At 43.5% G+C, this 18,165-nt stretch overlaps 1 protein-coding gene and 1 long non-coding RNA gene across 5 annotated transcripts in view; one reads left to right on the top strand and one right to left on the bottom strand.

The window, feature by feature from the left end:
* Positions 1-5,013, top strand: part of CCNE2 (cyclin E2) — a 45,874-nt gene extending 40,861 nt beyond the window's left edge. For all 3 annotated transcript variants that reach the window (XM_075581150.1, XM_075581151.1, XM_075581149.1), the window contains exons 11-12: positions 864-1,021; positions 2,409-5,013. In XM_075581150.1, the coding sequence (XP_075437265.1) occupies positions 864-1,021; positions 2,409-2,528 (278 nt within the window). In that variant the 3' untranslated portion in view covers positions 2,529-5,013. The remainder of the gene's footprint in view (positions 1-863; positions 1,022-2,408) is intronic.
* Positions 5,014-5,020: 7 nt separating this feature from the next.
* On the bottom strand, positions 5,021-17,518 carry LOC142475179 (uncharacterized). Of its 2 annotated transcripts, XR_012790775.1 has the most exons (5): positions 15,698-17,518; positions 13,024-13,097; positions 12,618-12,682; positions 7,826-7,869; positions 5,021-5,220 (listed from the first exon to the last, which is right to left on the bottom strand). It is a non-coding gene; the product is annotated as an uncharacterized LOC142475179 (long non-coding RNA). The 2 variants fall into 2 exon arrangements; XR_012790774.1 differs by lacking the exon at positions 15,698-17,518 and having other exon boundaries at positions 13,024-14,019.
* Between the last annotated feature and the right edge of the window lie 647 nt (positions 17,519-18,165).

The following is an 18,165-nucleotide window of genomic DNA, read 5'->3' as shown; positions in this document are numbered from 1 at the left end:
ATCAGATGCATTGTAAATTCTTCTGTATTTGGTACAATTTTCAAATGACCTGAACATTGCAGGGAACCCTTTTTGTGATGCCCGGGGAACCCAAGGATTCCTAGGAACCCCTATTGAAAAACAGAGTTGCTTAATGTCGGAATGGGACATTTGGCTGCGACCAAGACGCTGCTCCGCTGTCAGGACACTTCGCCACGGGACGCAATGTCCGGTCTGCCGTGCACCCGCCAAGCCAGGTCTGCCGCTCTGATAACTGCACGTTTAAATGTCCCGCGCGGGACTGCTACAGTGCCCAGGCCGCTCCGACGAGTCGTCTTTAAACGTCCCTGGACATTTAAAGACGACGCGTGTAAGCGGCCTGGGCACTGTAGCAGTCCCGCGCGGGACATTTAAACGTGCAGTTATCAGAGCGGCAGACCACGGCCGACCGGACATTGCGGCGATGTGTCCTGCGACGTTTTGGCTGCAGCCAAATGTTCTAGACCGACTTAATGTCGCCTCTATTTGCTTGTGCCAATTGTAATCCCCTTGTTGATGAAGTACGTGGACTACTCTGAATAAAACTCCTGAACCTGGTTTAAATTGATACCAGACACGAGAAGGGCTGAATATTTTGTGTTCCCTAGACCTACTAAGGCTAGTTGCCCTAGCACTAGGATTTCTTGCCACAAAATGTGGGTTTATAAGAGTGACCCTTGCCCAGCCACGTGGTCACCGGACACACTTTCAGTTGCTCGTTTTGCGTAGTTGTACCTGGTTTTTGTCTACTCCGATCACCGGTCCTTGTGGCAGCGAAATTTGTAGTAGTGAATTTGGAAAAGGGTGATTGCGTCTAATGAAGATTTTGTCCTTGTTCCTCTTAGGGTTGGACTGGGAGAGTGTCTCTGCCTGTGTTTACTGGATGATCCCTTTTGTGAAAGCAGCAAAGACGGAGAACCCTTCAAAACTGAAAGACTTTAAGAAGGTTCCAGTGGAAGATCGGCATAATATCCAAACTCACACAAACTACCTCGATATGCTGGTATGTTTCTTAAAAGCAAGGCACAGAAAAGGTCGCAATAGAAAACACAGGGACAAAAGCACCTTTCCATAAACAATAGCACTATAAATTAATTGCTGCGTTGGAAATGGTTATGAATTATAACAAGGCCTCGACAAATTGTGTAAAAAAATAAATACATTTAAAAAAAAGTCCCCAATCTCCCCCCCCCCCCCCCTCACTTGACCCGCTTGCGAGTCTTACGTGCGGTGGGGTGCAGCGGTGACTCCCGCCGTTCTCCTGCTTCTACTTCAAGTGTCTCCCCCTGCAGCTCCAGTGAAAATGGCTGCGCGGCGTCAGACGACACATTGTGACGTCACGCGGTGTCATGGCAAAGTGTCCCTTTGTCATGGCAACACGTCATTTGACGCCGCACAACCATTTTCATAGGAGCTGCAGGGGAGACACTTGAAGTTGCAGGAGACGGCGCACCACGCCGCCGCAGTTAACACTCAACAGCTGGCAAAATGCACTCGTCCCGGGCGAGGGGGCAAGTGCATCTGAGTTGTTATATGATTTATAACCATTTTTTATATTTACTGGTTGGCTGTGGCACCGGCCACTTTCATGGAGTAGATGTTCCCATTTAAAGCTCCTTTTTATTCACCAGCTTTTTATTGGCATTGTGATGTTACTGAATGCGGTGGCCTAGCACAGGGGTGCGCGCCCCCCATCAGAGGGGGGCGCGCAAGATTATTTAAGGGGGGCGCGGCGGTTGCAGAGGCCCTGCGTTCTTCTCCCAAGGCATTTTAAATGAATGCCGGGGGATCGCGTGAGGCCTCTCCAACTTCACTTACCTCGTCTTCGGCAACGCGGCGTCAAATGATGCCGCAGGGTGATGTCCTGGCGCTATGGCAACGTGACGTCACGTGACCCCGCGGCGTTGTTAAGGTAAGGGAGGAGGGGGCGCAGTAGGGAAAGATTACGCACCCCTGGCCTAGCAAGTATAGAGACAAACAGCAGCACATCTTCAGTGCATTAAAACTGTGTTTTAGTGTATTTACATACTTTTGCCAAATCGTACTAAAAAGTCACATGGTACCGATACCCCAATATTGCTGAAAAAATACTAACTATACAGATTTTTACAGTAAAATCGCTGATTTTGTATAAGCAAAACAAAAAAAAACCTTTGTTAGAGAACTTCACCATCACTCCCTTGTGTCAATACTGTGACCTATCCTACAAGTTATTGTAGAATTAAAGCAAAGGTTGCAGATAAATGCCATTTCTTTTTTTAAAAGTCTAAAATATGAGCTGGTTGGCCCTGTTGCATTGGTCTGTCACTAGTTATAAATGCATAACAATGTTTAAACCTCCAGTGTCGTCCTGATTACCTGAAACGTCTTTTTTTTTGTGTTTTTGGCAGGACGAGGTAAATGCACAATCATCCGCCTCTGTTCTGGTTGAGGGACAGTCTCCTGTATCTATTGGAGGGATCCTAACACCTCCGAAGAGTACAGAAAAGATGCCTCTCTCTACGCATTAGAGAACTGTTTGGAAAGATGGTTTATTTTTTTTCTTTTTAAATATATAAACCTTTTGCGCATTGTTCATTGGGCCATGTGAAGTTTTAGCAGTGTTACGGAAAAGGACAACCCTTTCTTTGCTGAAATCCCCCCCATCGGATCTGCCAGCCAGCCTGTTTTTGAATGTTCCTGCAAGAAATCTTTACAGCTATTGCTGGCCAAGCGAGTTGTTTATAGTTTAGTAACTTATTTAAAATAAATAAATTCTTGCTGCAGGAACCTGTAATTGTGCTGTTGTATTGGCATCTTGCAATGACCTGATCTAAGGTTACTACCCTTTTATTTAATTTTTTTAAATTTCAAGTGAAATGAATTGATGGTTTTGCCTACGCTCGTCATATCACTGCTCTGCAGAACAGTTGTTGGTCTATTCAGTATTATGCTATGTAATGGCAGAAAGTTACCGTTCCTAATGTAACAGCACCTGCGTTCTTTATATACCAACTGTGCAGATATTTTAAAGAAGGCTCCATTATATGCAGGTGTAAAACGTTTATATACCAGTGGTTAACAAAACACAGGATTTAAACGGGCTCATTTCAGCTCCGGAGACCCCGATTCCGGAGATACTTACCTCTGTAGTGGGCTAGCGGGGATCACTATATGGCTGCATTTCAAAGCGGGCATGTCCTTCAGGCCAATAGGAAGCCGTGACATCATCCGGTGCAGCTTCCTATTGGCCCGTGTAATGTGGGCGCTTTAAAAAGCAGAGCGATACCGGCACCCCCTTTGGAGGAGTCTCTAGAAGCATAGGGTTCCCACAGCTGAAATGAATTGGGTTTAGCTCCAGAGAACCCTCTGCTTCAATCCTATGTTAAAATAAACAAGAAAAAACCCGCCTGCTTAGATTGCTCCTTTTTAAACTACATCTTTCCCCTACTATTGTGATCCCAAATGGTTTGGCACTGGAAATGTTGGGGCACAACAGGTCTTACTGAGGAGTATGGGTAGGACATTGTCTGGGAGAGGTTGTATTCATGTACAGGCACCTTCTATGGTGTTGGCGTTGATGAGCCAACTTGTTAATGTACGGAGGGACTTTCCTAGACGTGCTTTACTGAGGCAGTGTGGAGACACTATGGGGAGATTCACAATGTGCTGGTGTGGGGTATCGCACTGATCACAGACTAACTGCTGTTCGTCAGTTGTAGTGGATGTGGAATGATACTGCATTGGCACTTAATGAATCTCTCCATATGTATCCAACCACAGAACACCTACAGTACCAGAGAGAATTGTGCCAAGCTCGTGATAATGATCACACCAGGGTTGGTTTGAGGTGACCAATTTACCATTTTCTTCATAGAAGAATAGATATGTTCAACATGCTCCTTAGTAAAGCGCCCGGTTAATGCAAACTGGCGTGCACCTAAAACCCAGCTATACTAAGTAGGGATGGAGCACCACAAATACTGAAGTTTTATTCCTGATCCAATGCTCTGTTTAGGGTTAAACAATAAAATGTAATACTACCTTTTTGATGTAATGAAGACCAAGTTTTCTGAAAGGTCGATAACATAATAGATTTTTTTTTTTACATTCATCCAGACGTTTAAAGACTGCGCAAGAAATGTACTGGTTTGCTCTGCTTGCTCGTTTTTAATAATCAGTACTGATGTAGCCTGTACTTTCGTAACAGATATATACAGCAATGGAGGTTGCACTGTAACTGCTCAACCAAAAAACAAAGTGAGCGATTGGTTATTTTCCCTTGCTAAAAAGTATAATTGCCTACAATTAACAAACCACTTGTATTGTATTTCAGATTTTCGATGCATGTTAGAATTGGTAGTTGAATTAAAGGTTTAAAGTGCTGGGATTTTCAGGGCCTTAAGCTGCGACTTCCCACATTCAGCCCCCGAGAGCAACACACCGGGCTAGGCTGTACACAACAGTACACAACCCTTATTACATACTCGAGGGGGCAGCCACACATTGTAGCCTACCCTGACAGTGTAGGGGTTAATGAACCTACCTCCTAATGCTTCCGAAGACAACTATGTTCCGTTGTCACCTGGAAAATCTGCCTCGTTGGTTTCTCTTGAGGAATAGATTTGGGGAACCCTGTGTTAAGTGATGGGCAGGTGACTCCCTTACTGTGAAGTTCATACCGTATTCCTGTTGCTGCCCTGTTTAGCTTTTCAGATTTGATGCTGCTAAGTATCTGTTTTCAACAGAGGACTCCTCCTTTTTAACTGTGACAAGCTATTATGGGGTTTTATACTGGTATGTACTGTTTGCAAATCCAAAATACATTCCACTTAATTTGCATCAAGGAAGTTGGTAAATTGATCTGTAACTGCAAATATCTAAACTAATATTCAATTGTAAATTGTAGACCTTATTTGTGAAATTCTGTGTACATTTGTAAAGAAGTTCTGTAAATATATTTTTTCACCTCTTACAAGGTTATATTGTCTATAAAATAAAAATGTAAATATGTATTAAAGAAATTGTTCACTTTTTTTTTTTTATTTGTAATTAGGTGGTAAGAGAAATACAAAAATATATACATTCTGTGCCACAGTACTACATTTAAAAGTAAAGTTTAGCCATTGCTTGAAGAAACTTCTTCTTCCGCCTTTGTGCAGCAAGTTGTAATACATCTTCTGGGTTACTGGCATTCAGTTCTGTTTGGCCAATGGCTTTGATCTAAATAGGAGAGGGCAGAAATAAAGAAAACTTGACTCAGGCCCAACTCTGGAAAGATGGAAAAATAACTGTGCACCAACTATGAAACAATTAAATATCCCCCCAAAAATAAGTGAAATAATAATACAAGTGTAATCTCCTACTGTCCCTGCAGCTGAGGTCCACCCTCACCCCCAGAGAAAATACAAAGTCCAGAAAAAATAAGCCTAAAGCATAAAGACAGCCAGGACAAAATAGTGTAAATCTGTAAGCCACTCAATTGTATGAACTCACAGGAAAGAGTCTTGATCAGGCATGTAACTGAAAACCCAACGGATCAGATGAACAGGCAGCTGGGCATTCTCTGTCTTTCATATGGTTAGAACTTGGTATGTGAAGAAAACTTGCAGAAATCAAACAGCATAATTTTGTTTTTAATAAACAATAGAAATTGCACAGTGCATTTATTTTATTCAACAATTTGAGTGCAGATTTGATTGAGTACACTCGACTCAGTAAAATGACGGAGGTTCGCGCTTCCGGCCACGACGCCCGTGGCCATCATTACTAAACACTTCTGTGTCACCTGATAGGTCTCATCTTGCGATGGATCAGCTGGGCTCCAGCATTCTTACTCACCCTACGTCTTTCGCTCATGCGTCCGGTGTTAAGTTGCCACACTATCCCTTATATACGCACCATCCTCAATGAAACATTAAAGTGACAGTCAGCATCTTTTCATTTATACCTCTGATGAAGCCTGAGCGAAATGCATAGGGTCAGTAAGAATGCAAGCGCCCAGCTGATCATCGCTCAATATCCGTTCTCATGTTGCGATCAGGTGACACAAGTGTTTGGTACTGAAGACCACGGACGTTGAGGCAGGAAGAGCGGACCTCTGTCGTTTTACTGAGTCTGGTGTACTGAAATCTGCGCTTTTTTATTCAATATGTGCACTGTGCATTTCTATTAAAACAAAAATTCCGCCGTTTGCTTTCTGCAAATTCTCTTCACATACCGAGATCTGCAAAGGGGAGAGATGCCCAGAAGCCTATTTGTCTGATTTGTTGGATATTCAGTTACATGCCTGATCAAGAAACTTTCCTGTGAGCTCATACAATTTAGTGGGGAATACTCCTATACCATACAGATTACATTATGTTGTGTTTTTTTGGCCTGTCTTTGCACTTTAGGTCTATTTTTTCCCCTTAATTCCCAAGTATAATGATAAATGTTTTGGTGCTGGTGAGCCCAGACTTTGCTCAAGATAATCATAAGTTACACTGTGAACCCAATCAATGAGCATTGGCTATAGGACAAGTAAGATTACACAAAGCGCTACATACATGGTTACTTAAGCAAGGGGGAAGGACCTGAAAGCCAGGGGAGGTCCCCACACCTTAGACAGGAAGATGCACCTAACTTCCTCAATCATCCTAAGCCAGCCTGGCCCCCAAAGCTGCGGCGTGAACCCACCCATACCAGCTTGTGCTTGAATGTATTTAACCCCTTGCCTGCCAGTAAAACTTCAGATTAGCTACACATTCCTAGTATTTGTTCCGAAAACAGCGTGATTAAACATTTGTTCGTGATTTCCAAGAGTAAAATAACATGATCACTAAAAAGGTGCAATCTGTACAAGAACAATGAGGAAACTAAATATTCAGCACTTGTGGGATACACCACGATTTAACATCCCACTTTCCAAGTAATACCCTCACATTTACTTGCACGAGAGCAAGCAATTTATATTGAATATATTTGAATGGAGCTTGGCTAAATATCAAATATCACCACTTGCTCAGGAATACTCAACCATACAGCTTGGATTTACATTGCACGTGATACCTGCAACACTTCCTTCATCTCAATGTCAAGAAGGCTCTTGGTAGCTTTCATTGTGACACATTGGGGAAAGGATTGTAACGATGGCATGACAGGTTGGTTTGAGGGTTACAAAGGCACTCTGCTTCCTTTACTTTATAATATAGAGTTACATACGTAGATGTTGGAGAAAAACCAAAACATGCCCATCAAGTACAACCTATGTTACATTTAGTCTACCTGTCACTGTCCTATATGTATTGCTAGCCAATATTAATGACAGATGGCAAAAGGTGGAGCCGTTGAGTACTTTTGGCAGACAGAATCAGCTCTGGCATTTAAAGCAGCGTTTCCCTCTTCCCCCAACTCCACTAGATCCCTCCCAGCGTCCATGGTACGGACTACCACACCATTTTCAGTACTGGGGACCACCTTCTGGTTCCCAAGCTACTTACCTGCTTCACACGGGATAATCGGAAGCTGCGACAGGTGATGGTGCGGCTTCCTCTTGGCCTAAGTGAAGCAGGATATTTCAAACTACCATTTTGCTTCTCCTGGAGGGGACTAAAATATGCTTTTACCTGTAAAGAATCTCCGGTCCCCAGAGCAGAAAATAGCATCTTTCAGTGCCGGGGACCCCCTGCTTCCAATCTCAGTAACAACACAAAGGGAAACGGCTGCTTTAAAATGGAGTCGAACCATTTGTTGTATGATAGCTACGCACTTTTGACCACAGGTGTAGCACACGGCTGTTACACCAGCTGATTGCAACAGAACGTTATCTGGCTGTCGTGTTACTCACCGCTATTTGCCTTTTATCCATTTCTCCCCTTTTATGGTGTAAATCTGGAAAACTGGTTAAAGAAATCAGTAAGTGTATAGGTGTAACTGTTATCCGGACACAGCTAAACAAATATAGAAATGCTTGCTTGGACATCAACTAAAACCACAATAATATGATACCAAAAGTGGCCAATATGACAATGAATTTGGTGTATGAGACATCTTGACAGGTTTCCGACAATCTTATGCATGTATATTTTTATTCATAGATCTTTGCAACAATATACACCGCGTTTTACAAAAATCACAATACAGGGAAATGTAATACAGTAAGTGCAACAGTAGGAAATCCCTGCCCCGGAGGGCTTACAATATAAATGAGAAGGACAACTGCACATCTCTGTCACAGAAAAGAGTACAAGGACGTCATGCAACATATGAGCAGCCATTCAAGTAAAATACCTTTCTCTTTAAACATGGAGGAACAGCATGCGTTTATGATACTCAACCTATATATCTGGGTTATCGGGGACCTTACATCCCAGAAGAAGCTATCTGTGTTCTAGTGAAATGCGTCGGAGGAAAGGGGAAGGACACGTCCTTTGCTCGCATGCACTGTGTGAGTGTATTTTAATCATTATTTTATCCATTAAAAGGCCAAACTTATTTCACTATGGCGGCATTTGTTTGCACTTTCTTCTAGGTATTCTTTAGATCTGGGTAACCTACATTCATAATTGAAATAGCTTTTTAGTCACGCATTGCTGAACAGTAGTACAATAACTTAAATGGATAGAAAAATGTAATTCTTGAATTTGAGATGAAGAAAACAAAGGGGATTGGATATTCCATTAAAAAAGAAGGCATCAAATTAGGACAAAAAAAAAGAAGGAAGGAACTACAGGAGTCATTCGAGTTATACTAACTTGCCTAATTAAAGCGTTATCTGCCACTGCTACCATAACTCACGATAGGTAGAAGAGACTAAGGGGGTCATTCTACATAGTCAAAAGTGGCCGAAAATCCATGTGGGACTTTAATGGGGATTTCCTCCAAGAAACAGCCCCAGTGGCCGCTACGGATATTAGAATAAATCCCCCAACAGGTTGATTCAATAAAGGTTAGTAAATGAAAAATAAACACCATTATCGGTATTTAACTCCAGTTTTATTTATCGTCTTCTTCACCATCACGTGTTAGAAGTGATGAGGGACTTTTTACTGCGGAAATATGTCAGCTTTATTTTTAACGGCAATGCATGGAAATGAGGAAGTTATTTATATTAAACACTAGCTGATATACCCGGCATTGCCGGGATGTAAATCCGTAATAGGTAGTATTAGTTATAAATAGGGGAACAATAGGTTGACTATTTGGTGGAAAGGTTGTATAATAATGTTGAAAAGAAACATGGAAGAAAATGTAATACGATGTTGTTTAAAAATGGTTTATTGTAAACACACCATAGTACAATGTATATTTTGGTGACATAATACGTAAAAGGCAGGGGCGGGAGGGTGGGTGGGTGAAAGGCAGGGGCGGGTGGGTGAAAGGCAGGGGCGGGTGGGCGGGTGGGTGAAAGGCAGGGGCGGGCGGGTGGTTTTGGGTGAAAGGGCGGGCGGGTGGTTTTGGGTGAAAGGGCGGGCGGGTGAAAAGCAGGGGCGGGCGGGTGGTGGTGTGTGAAAGGGCGGGCGGGCGTCGGGTGGGTGAAAGGCAGGGGAGGGCGGGCGGGCGTCGGGTGGGTGAAAGGCAGGGGCGTGCGGGCGTCTGAAAGGCAGGGGCATGCGGGCGTCGGGTGGGTGAAAGGTAGGGGAGGGCGGGCGTCGGGTGAGTGAAAGGCAGGGAGGGCGGGCGTCGGGTGGGTGAAAGCAGGGGAGGGCGGGCATCGGGTGGGTGAAAGCAGGGGAGGGCGGGCGTCGGGTGGGTGAAAGCAGGGGAGGGCGGGCGTCGGGTGGGTGAAAGCAGGGGAGGGCGGGCGTCGGGTGGGTGAAAGCAGGGGAGGGCGGGCGTCGGGTGGGTGAAAGCAGGGGAGGGCGGGCGTCGGGTGGGTGAAAGCAGGGGAGGGCGGGCGTCGGGTGGGTGAAAGCAGGGGAGGGCGGGCGTCGGGTGGGTGAAAGGCAGGGGAGGGCGGGTTAGGGGCGGCGGGTGGGTGAAAGGCAGGTATGGGGGGGAAGGCAGGGGTGGCAGGGATGGCGCAAGTGGGGGGGGAAGACGCGGGTGGGGGGGGGAAAGGCAGGGGCGGGGGGTGTCAGTGTGTCTGTGTCACTGTGTGTGTGTGTTTGGGGGGGCTCAAAAACGGAGCTGGGGGAGGGGCAAAAACGGAGCTGGGGAGGGGCAAAACCGGAGCTGGGGGAGGGGCAAAAACGGAGCTGGGGGAGGGGCAAAAACAGAGCTGGGGGGGGGGGTCAAAAACGGAGCTAGGGGGGAGGGGCAAAAACGGAGCTGGGGTGTCAAAAACGGAGCTGGGGAGAGTGGAAACAACGGAGCTGGGGGGAGGGGGAAAAACGGAGCTGGAGGGGGGGAAAACGGAGCTGGGGGGAGGGGCAAAAACGGAGCAGGGGAGGGGCAAAAACGGAGCAGGGGAGGGGCAAAAATAGAGCAGGGGAGGGGCAAAAACGGAGCAGGGGGGAGTGGCAAAAACAGAGCCGGGGGGAGGGGCAAAAACGGAGGAGGGAGGGGGAAAAACAGAGGAGGGAGGGGGAAAAACGGAGCAGGGGGAGGGACAAAAACGGAGCTGGGGCGGACAGCCGTTGAGGAGGGCCTGAGGGGTGATAGTGGGGGGGGGTGAGGGGGTAAGTCCAGAGGGGTGAGAGGGGGGGGAGTGTTGTACTTACTTTTGGTGTCGTGGTCAGCGTCTCCAGGTGTGTGTGTGTGTGTGTGTGTGTGTGTGTGTGTTTTTTACGGATGTAATCCGCAGGGTAGGCTCATAAATCTCAGGGCTCATACAGTATGAGGAAGCTTCTGGGGTGTGAGCAGTCCACACGGGTGAGAGTGTGGTGTGTGAGTAGAACAGTGGCTTAGAGTAGACCGGCCAATGAGAGCCATGGGGGGGGGAGCATCGAGGGGGGGGGGGGCGAGACACCAGCAAATGAGTCGTTCCCGACCGACGGACCAATCAAATGGTCTTCAGACACTCACAACCAAGATTTTCACATTTAATTCAAATATATTCCCCTTTCAACACAGGTATAAAATTGGATACATATCACATGCTAATCCCAAAATTATATTCACTGTTATGAATCATCCTGCAAAGGGTATACCTACCAGTCAAAAGGTTTTGCAAAGACCCAATAAGTAGCTACAGGTGAAATCGCAGCATACAACAAATGTAGCAGTAATGTATCCAGATCAAACCCCTTCACAAGGTAACCAACTGCAGAACCATCACAGAGATCTAAGTGTAGCAATATAAACCTCACAGTGTGTGGGCTAAAACTCAGCTGCAGTGAAATAGGTCTATCGCGGTTGTGCAATACATTGTAGTACGGTGTTTGGGGAGTGGGGGGGGGGGGGGTGATCAGCGTCGAACTGGTAAGTAAAACGGGATAATGTGGTCAAGAGCTACTCCTTTCCAAATATCAGCAAAAAACAGCTATAGCTCAAGAATAATATACACAAAAAAATCAACAGTTATACAACCCGTTTCATCCGTTGTGCGAGTACCCATGTGCAGCCGTCCCCACCACCGACGTCACCAGAATGACATCTAAAACCGCCGCCATCTATCGAGCATTTGCGAAGATGCTACGCTTCTTCAGGATGGGAGTAGTAACGAGGGTTAACTCCCCCTAGTCTTTTATACCCCGAGTAGGGGGTGTGACTGTATCTCAGATATTCCAAGTCATCTCTGTGGTAACTGGCATTAGTAAGTATGCTGTTTTGAAAGGAGCTAATCACACCATTGATTGATCCTATTGTTCATCTTATAATATGAATAGTTTATTTTGCTAGTAGGCGTATATTTAACCCCCCCAGGCCCATACTGAATCCCCCCAGGCCTTTTGTCACATTGGATGCAGCATTGGGTATCTTTGTATTTTGTTGAAAATATTAAAATAAACAGATTGCATTGTAATGTTTTATTTCCGTATTAACAATAACAAGAAAACAGTTAAGTAAAAGTTGCCTGCTAAAAAGTTTTTTTTTTTTTTTTTCGTGGTAGGTGCTCTATGGATTTGGGGGAAGGTGGGGGTGGGGGGCTGCTCCTTTCATTTGTCCTGGGCCCCATGATTTCTTTTGGGGGCCCTGGCCATACCTACCACCAGTGTTTTAACTACATTTATTTTATGCCTTGAATCTACATTTATTTGATTAAAATGTTATTATTTTCATTCTTTGCATATGTTTGGATTATACATTGTCCTACCCATCTGAGCCAAGAGTGCTTTACCAGGGCTTCTTTCCCGGGTGTTACCTTGTAACATCCAGACCTTGTATATGGTGTTAGGTCTACCTTGCCTTGAAATATTAATAATTAAAAGTCTTCGGATGATGTGAATAAGACAAAAAGAAGACACTGTGGCTATAGTTCACTTGCCTATGGTAAATATGGAATACACATTCTTGTACAACACTGTTAACAGAAGACTTCAGAAATACAGTTCCATTGTACCTACTGTAGCGCCAGCGGTTATTCTAACACAAACCAGTGGCAATCGCCAAAAAGACCCAGGTACATGCTGGGCCTAGTTTAAGGCAAGTTTAAGGCATTTCTGCATTGACTAATGGCCCATCAGATTAACAGCGGGGGTCCCTGGCAGTCCCATTCTGCCAGGGATTAAGTCACTAAATCAGATAGAAAAGGATACGTGTTAAATACTCCAGAATAGTCACATCCCAGATATATTCATAGTAGGAATCCATTGCATCGTGACTGGAAGTGGGGGGAAAGAAAAGACACATATGCTAATGTACTTGGCGAGGAATACTTTGCCCAATACTAGACTACTTAGAAGTCTCACAAACATGTAATATTAAATGATCTCATCAAACTACTTCAGGGTATGGGCTACTATTTACTTCTAAAGATTCATGGCTCTCTACAGTATATATATATATATATATATATATATATATAGTTAAACTGAAACAGGGGATTGATGATACAATGTAGGGATACTTTATTTTATCATCAATACCCTATGTTTCAGTTTAAATATATATACGAATACTGTGGAGAGCCATGCATCTGTTTGCCATGTCTATACATAGTACCTGTTCTGTTCCTGCAGGGATTTAAATGCAGTTTTATAGTCAACTTCTCGCAGAAACTGACACAATATCGCTACCTGTAAACGAAAAAGAAAACCAGGGATTACTTCACACTAATAAAAATACTTGGGTGCATCAGAAACAGGCCAGCGTTGGTAAAGCACGGCTTCCCAGCACGGAGGGTTTTATAGCCAATACATTACACCAGGACAGTTCCACCATTAGCAAGCGCAGGGTCAATGCGTTTACCGAGCCCTGCTCTTGTGTGCAGAATACATATGGAAATGTGAAGGAAGCAACCTGCTAAATCTTTTAGTTACTTCTCTGTAATGCACCCAATATCTTTATAGTCAATATTTTGGTCTGTTTAGAAGTTACTTCCTCATGCGACATTGTATCGTTTGTCATACTCCATCTTGCTATTATAGGAGTCCAATGTTTGCACATTATTTCCATTTATTTCCTTTTTTGCCTGCTTGACTCAAAAGTACCACAGTGTCTCCTTACGTGTAAGGTGATTAAAAGTGAACTACAGTGGCGAAAGAAAGTTTGTGATCCCCTTAGGATTTTCACAAATTTCAAACCTAAAATGTTATTAGATATTAATCTAAGTCCTAATAATAAATCAAGATAACCTGAACAAATGACACAAAAACCATGATACTTTTTAAATATTAATTTATCCACAAATGATTCAACATTCAAAATCCACATGTGAAAAGGTATGTGATCCTATAGATTCAGTATCTGGTGGCACCCCCTTGAGCAGCAAAGACTTCAACTGAGCGTTTCGAGAGACTGAGCAGCAGTTACAGGAATCGGTTTTGAAGAATATTGACCCATTCCTCCTTACAGAACTGCTCCAATTCAGTGACATTTGAGGGCTTCCTTGCATGGACAGCTCGCTTAAGGTCCAGCCACAACATTTTGATGGGGTTTAGGTCCGGATTTTGACTAGGCCATTCTAAAATGCAGACTTTCTTCTTCTGCAGTCGTTCTTTTGTAGATCTACTTGCATGTTTAGGATCATTGTCTTATGCGGCAAGACAATCATCCTAAACATGCACGTAGATCTACAAAAGCCACTATCAGTTAAGCGTTAGCTCTCGGACGGGTGGCCCGACATTCTTCTCTAGAATGTTCTGATACAATGCAGAATTCATGTTTGTGTCAATGATGGCAAGCTGTCCAAGTCCCCAGGCAAAGCTATCACACTCCCACCACCATGCTTCACGGTTGGTGTGAGGCTCTTCTGTTTAAACACAGCATTTGGTTTTTGCCAAACATAGCATTGAGGCCAAAAATTTCTACCATTGACTCGTCCATCGAGAGAACATTGTTCCAGAAGTCTTGTGGATCATCTATCTGCTCTTTGGCGAACTTTCGACAGGTAGCAATGTTCTTTCAGTCTTTTACCGATAGTTGAATCATGAACACTCACATTAACCAAGGCGAGAGTGGCCTGCAGATGCTTGGATGTTACTCTGGGGTTCTTTGTGACTTCCTAGTTTGTTCTTGGAGAGATTTTGGTAGGATGACTGCTCCTGGGTTGAGTAACTGTAGTCTTGAACTTTCTCCATTTGTAGACGGTCAGTGGATTTCTCCATCTGTCTGACAGGGGATTGGTGGAGCCCCAAATCCTTAGAAATTGTTTTGTAACCCTTTCTAGACTGATGAGCATCAATAACTGCTTTTCTGAGGTCCTCAGAGATTTATTTTGATTGTGAAATGACGTGTTTCCACACACCTGTATGGTGAAGTCCAAACTCAAAGTTTCTGATCTTTATATAGGGTGGGGCCTCCCAAACTCACACCTGAAGATCAACCTAATTATGTTAACAGCTGATTGTAATTATCCCCTTTAATGTAGCTGATAAAACCAGGGTTTGACTTACTTTTGCACATACCCCGACTCTTCATTACTTATTATTTCTGTAATTAATACATCATTTAGTTTAAAAAGACATGGAATTGGTTAATATAAACCCTATTGGATATTTAAGAAAAGACTGGGTTTGATTCAAGAAGGTTATCATGTATAAACTATGGAATTTCCATAATTATCATCGGGGTTCACAAACTTTCTCGCCATTGTATACAGAAGCATAGCACTAATGTTTTGTTTTAAGGCAAGTATAGTCTCAAAATATATATGGAGAAACTACACAAAATCACATTTTTAAGTAATATGGTTGACATCTCTGGAGTGCCAACACATTAATTAATGAAATGAAAGGATCAATGCAGAAAAAGCAAGAACAAATAATGCATGTTAATGTAAAAATGTGTATTTTAAGAATCGGCCAGGGAGAAAATATGCTCTAATAGAACACTATTAAAATGGTTCTTTATTCATATATAAAAAAAATATATATATCACACCCTGCATTGCATACCTTACTTTTTATGATCAATTTGCATGTCACATTATTCTTTTAACATATTTTCATAAAGGTACAATTGAGATCCATTGTGGATTAAAACCTATTTAAGCCTTATATTTGAGTATACAGACTTCAGAAGACGTCAGTGTCACGGTAACTTATGACAAGATATAACAAACACCAAATATTTGGGTTAAACTGAACGAGGCTTAGATATAATAAAATATATTTATTCCTTAAAAAGGTGAACACAGCAATATAGTACAATTAACAGGCAAGAAGGTAACACTTACTTAGGGTTGGGGAATGGAGAAGTATCAGCTAGCAATTCTCCAGCAATCCAGTGACATTCCAGGTGAAATCAGAAGAACAACCAAACTGTAGGGTTGACACAGTTTATATACGTTTGTAACCCTATTCTTAACATTGAATACAGACTATTGGTGAACAATTATCTGTATCCAATCCCTAATGTGGAAACACAGTTTAACCCATGCCCCCCAGCTAGTTAGCCCATACGTACTAGGACTCTGAGGGTCTTATTTCTGTAGCCCCATAATTAAATCAGGGGCGACGAAAAGTCTACCAGATGAAGTATCTGGCAGGATCTTCATTGTTTGTAGGTGTAGATATAACACTTACAAACCACTCCAGTTTGATGCTTCTCCGCCCTCAGGTTAACAGTTAGAGTGGCAGTGTCTTTTGATCAGTACTTGGTTCCTAGTGTAAACAATCAGGGCAGTTAACTTTTGATCACAGGGCTTATGCTAAATCATCCAGCTGCCCTTCCTGACCTATTAGCATAGCAGATGGAGTCTGCATTTTCAGAGCAGATCCAAAATACCATATACACTTTAATATCTTCACATATTAATAAGTTCCGTTCTGGTGGGCCCAGTGGGTCGAAATTTGCCAGTTTTTAATACCTACAGTGACTCTACATATTGGCCAAATTTCAACTCTCTGCGACCTCCAGAACCGGAGATACAGAAATGCACTTTAAAACATTTTTAAAATACAGGATTATAATGAAACATGGGAACAGGGGAACATACATTTTCCTGACATGACAAGGTGTAAGCCACATTATTGGACCGCAGTCCAGTTAACCCCTTGCCTCCCCTGGTGAGGTCAGGGGGTGGCCATATGGGTTGCAACCCCTTTAATACCGGGCCAACCCCATCTCCCTCTACAGTCAGATACGAATGTATAGAAGAGAATGGCACACTAACTACTTGCTTTTGATGTACATGTTTTTGTAACAATTAAATTACCTTTTTTTGTGTAAAAATTAAGTTTTACAACGAAAATTGATAAATGAGTGTTGGAATAACGAAGTGCAGATTTGTACATATTTTGATAATGGGGGCTTTTAAAAATGGATGGGAAGCTAAAACGGACATGTACGTTTTTTAACCCTTATTTAAAGCAACATGTTGGCAACAAAGAGAGAAATGAGCGATAGGAGAGGTTTGATGAGAACCAGGATAGAATTTGGTTACAGCTACCAAGAGAGTGTAGAATATGAAGAAGAGTGATCAACAGTACCGAAGGCAGTAGATAGATTGAGTAGGATTAGTAAGGAAAAATGACCATGGGATTTTACTTCATGGAGATCGGCTACTTTAGTGAGCACAGTCTCTGGCTTTTGTACAGCTCACACAGATTGTAAAGGGTCCAGGAGGACATGGGAATTAAGAAAGTTGATCATACGGGAGAACACGAGACGTTCTGGCCATTTAGAGACAAACGGCAGGAAGGATACAGGGCGGGAGTTAGTAAGACACATAGGGTTTACGGTGTTTTTGAGAATAGGTTTGACCACCAATTGCTTAAAAGGAAGAAGGGAAAGTGCCGAAGGTCAGGGAGGAACTGAAGACGTGGGTGAGAGTGGGGACTAAGACAGGAGTAAGAGATCTGATAAGATGTGAGGAGATAGGAAAGAGAGGACATGTGGTAGAGGAAAAAAATAAGTAATGAGTGGAAGAAGGAGGTTTAGGTAAAAACAGAGAGGTGGGGGAGGGACAGAAGGAAAATTCTTGTGGATAGCATCCACCTTGCCTTTAAAGAGGATAATAAAGATATATATACAGCTTAACCCCGTTATAGCGCGGTCCTCAGGGTCGCGGGAAAAAATGGCCGCCGAATTTTTTCCCACCACCCTTTTTTTTTGTGGTGGTACTGTGTCCTCCAGAGGGGGAGAGCTGAGAACTCTCCCAGCGTTCCCAGCCCCGGTGGGGCAGTGGCAACAGCACACAGCACTTACCCGGCATCTGGCAGCTCTTCTCCCTGCTTCTGCTTCTGTCTTGCGAGAGCAAGCTCCCTTAAAGAGACAGTGTGTGTGTGTGTGTGTGTGTGTGTGTATTTGACTGTGTGAGACTGTGTGTGTGTGTGTCAGTGTGTGTGTGTGTAGTGTGCTGTGAGTATGTGCAGTGTGCTGTGAGTATGTGCAGTGTGCTGTGAGTGTGTGCAGTGTGCAGTGAGTGTGTGCTGTGAGTGTGTGCAGTGTGCTGTGAATGTATGCAGTGTGCTGTGAATGTATGCAGTGTGCTGTGAGTGTGTGCAGTGTGATGTGAGTGTATGCAGTGTGATGTGAGTGTATGCAGTGTGATGTGAGTGTATGCAGTGTGCTGTGAGTATATGCAGTGTGCAGTGAGTGTGTGCAAAAAAATTTTTTTTATTCTTTTTTTTAAATTCGGGGTCCACGCTCAAACCGCTTTATAGCGGATCGCACTATAACGGGGTTGAGCTATATATATAT

Source organism: Ascaphus truei, unplaced genomic scaffold (genome assembly GCF_040206685.1).
Source record: "Ascaphus truei isolate aAscTru1 unplaced genomic scaffold, aAscTru1.hap1 HAP1_SCAFFOLD_1083, whole genome shotgun sequence".
In the NCBI taxonomy this organism is placed as follows: domain Eukaryota; kingdom Metazoa; phylum Chordata; class Amphibia; order Anura; family Ascaphidae; genus Ascaphus; species Ascaphus truei.
Note: the sequence above shows the minus strand (reverse complement) of the source record. Positions and strands in the feature narration are given on the sequence as shown.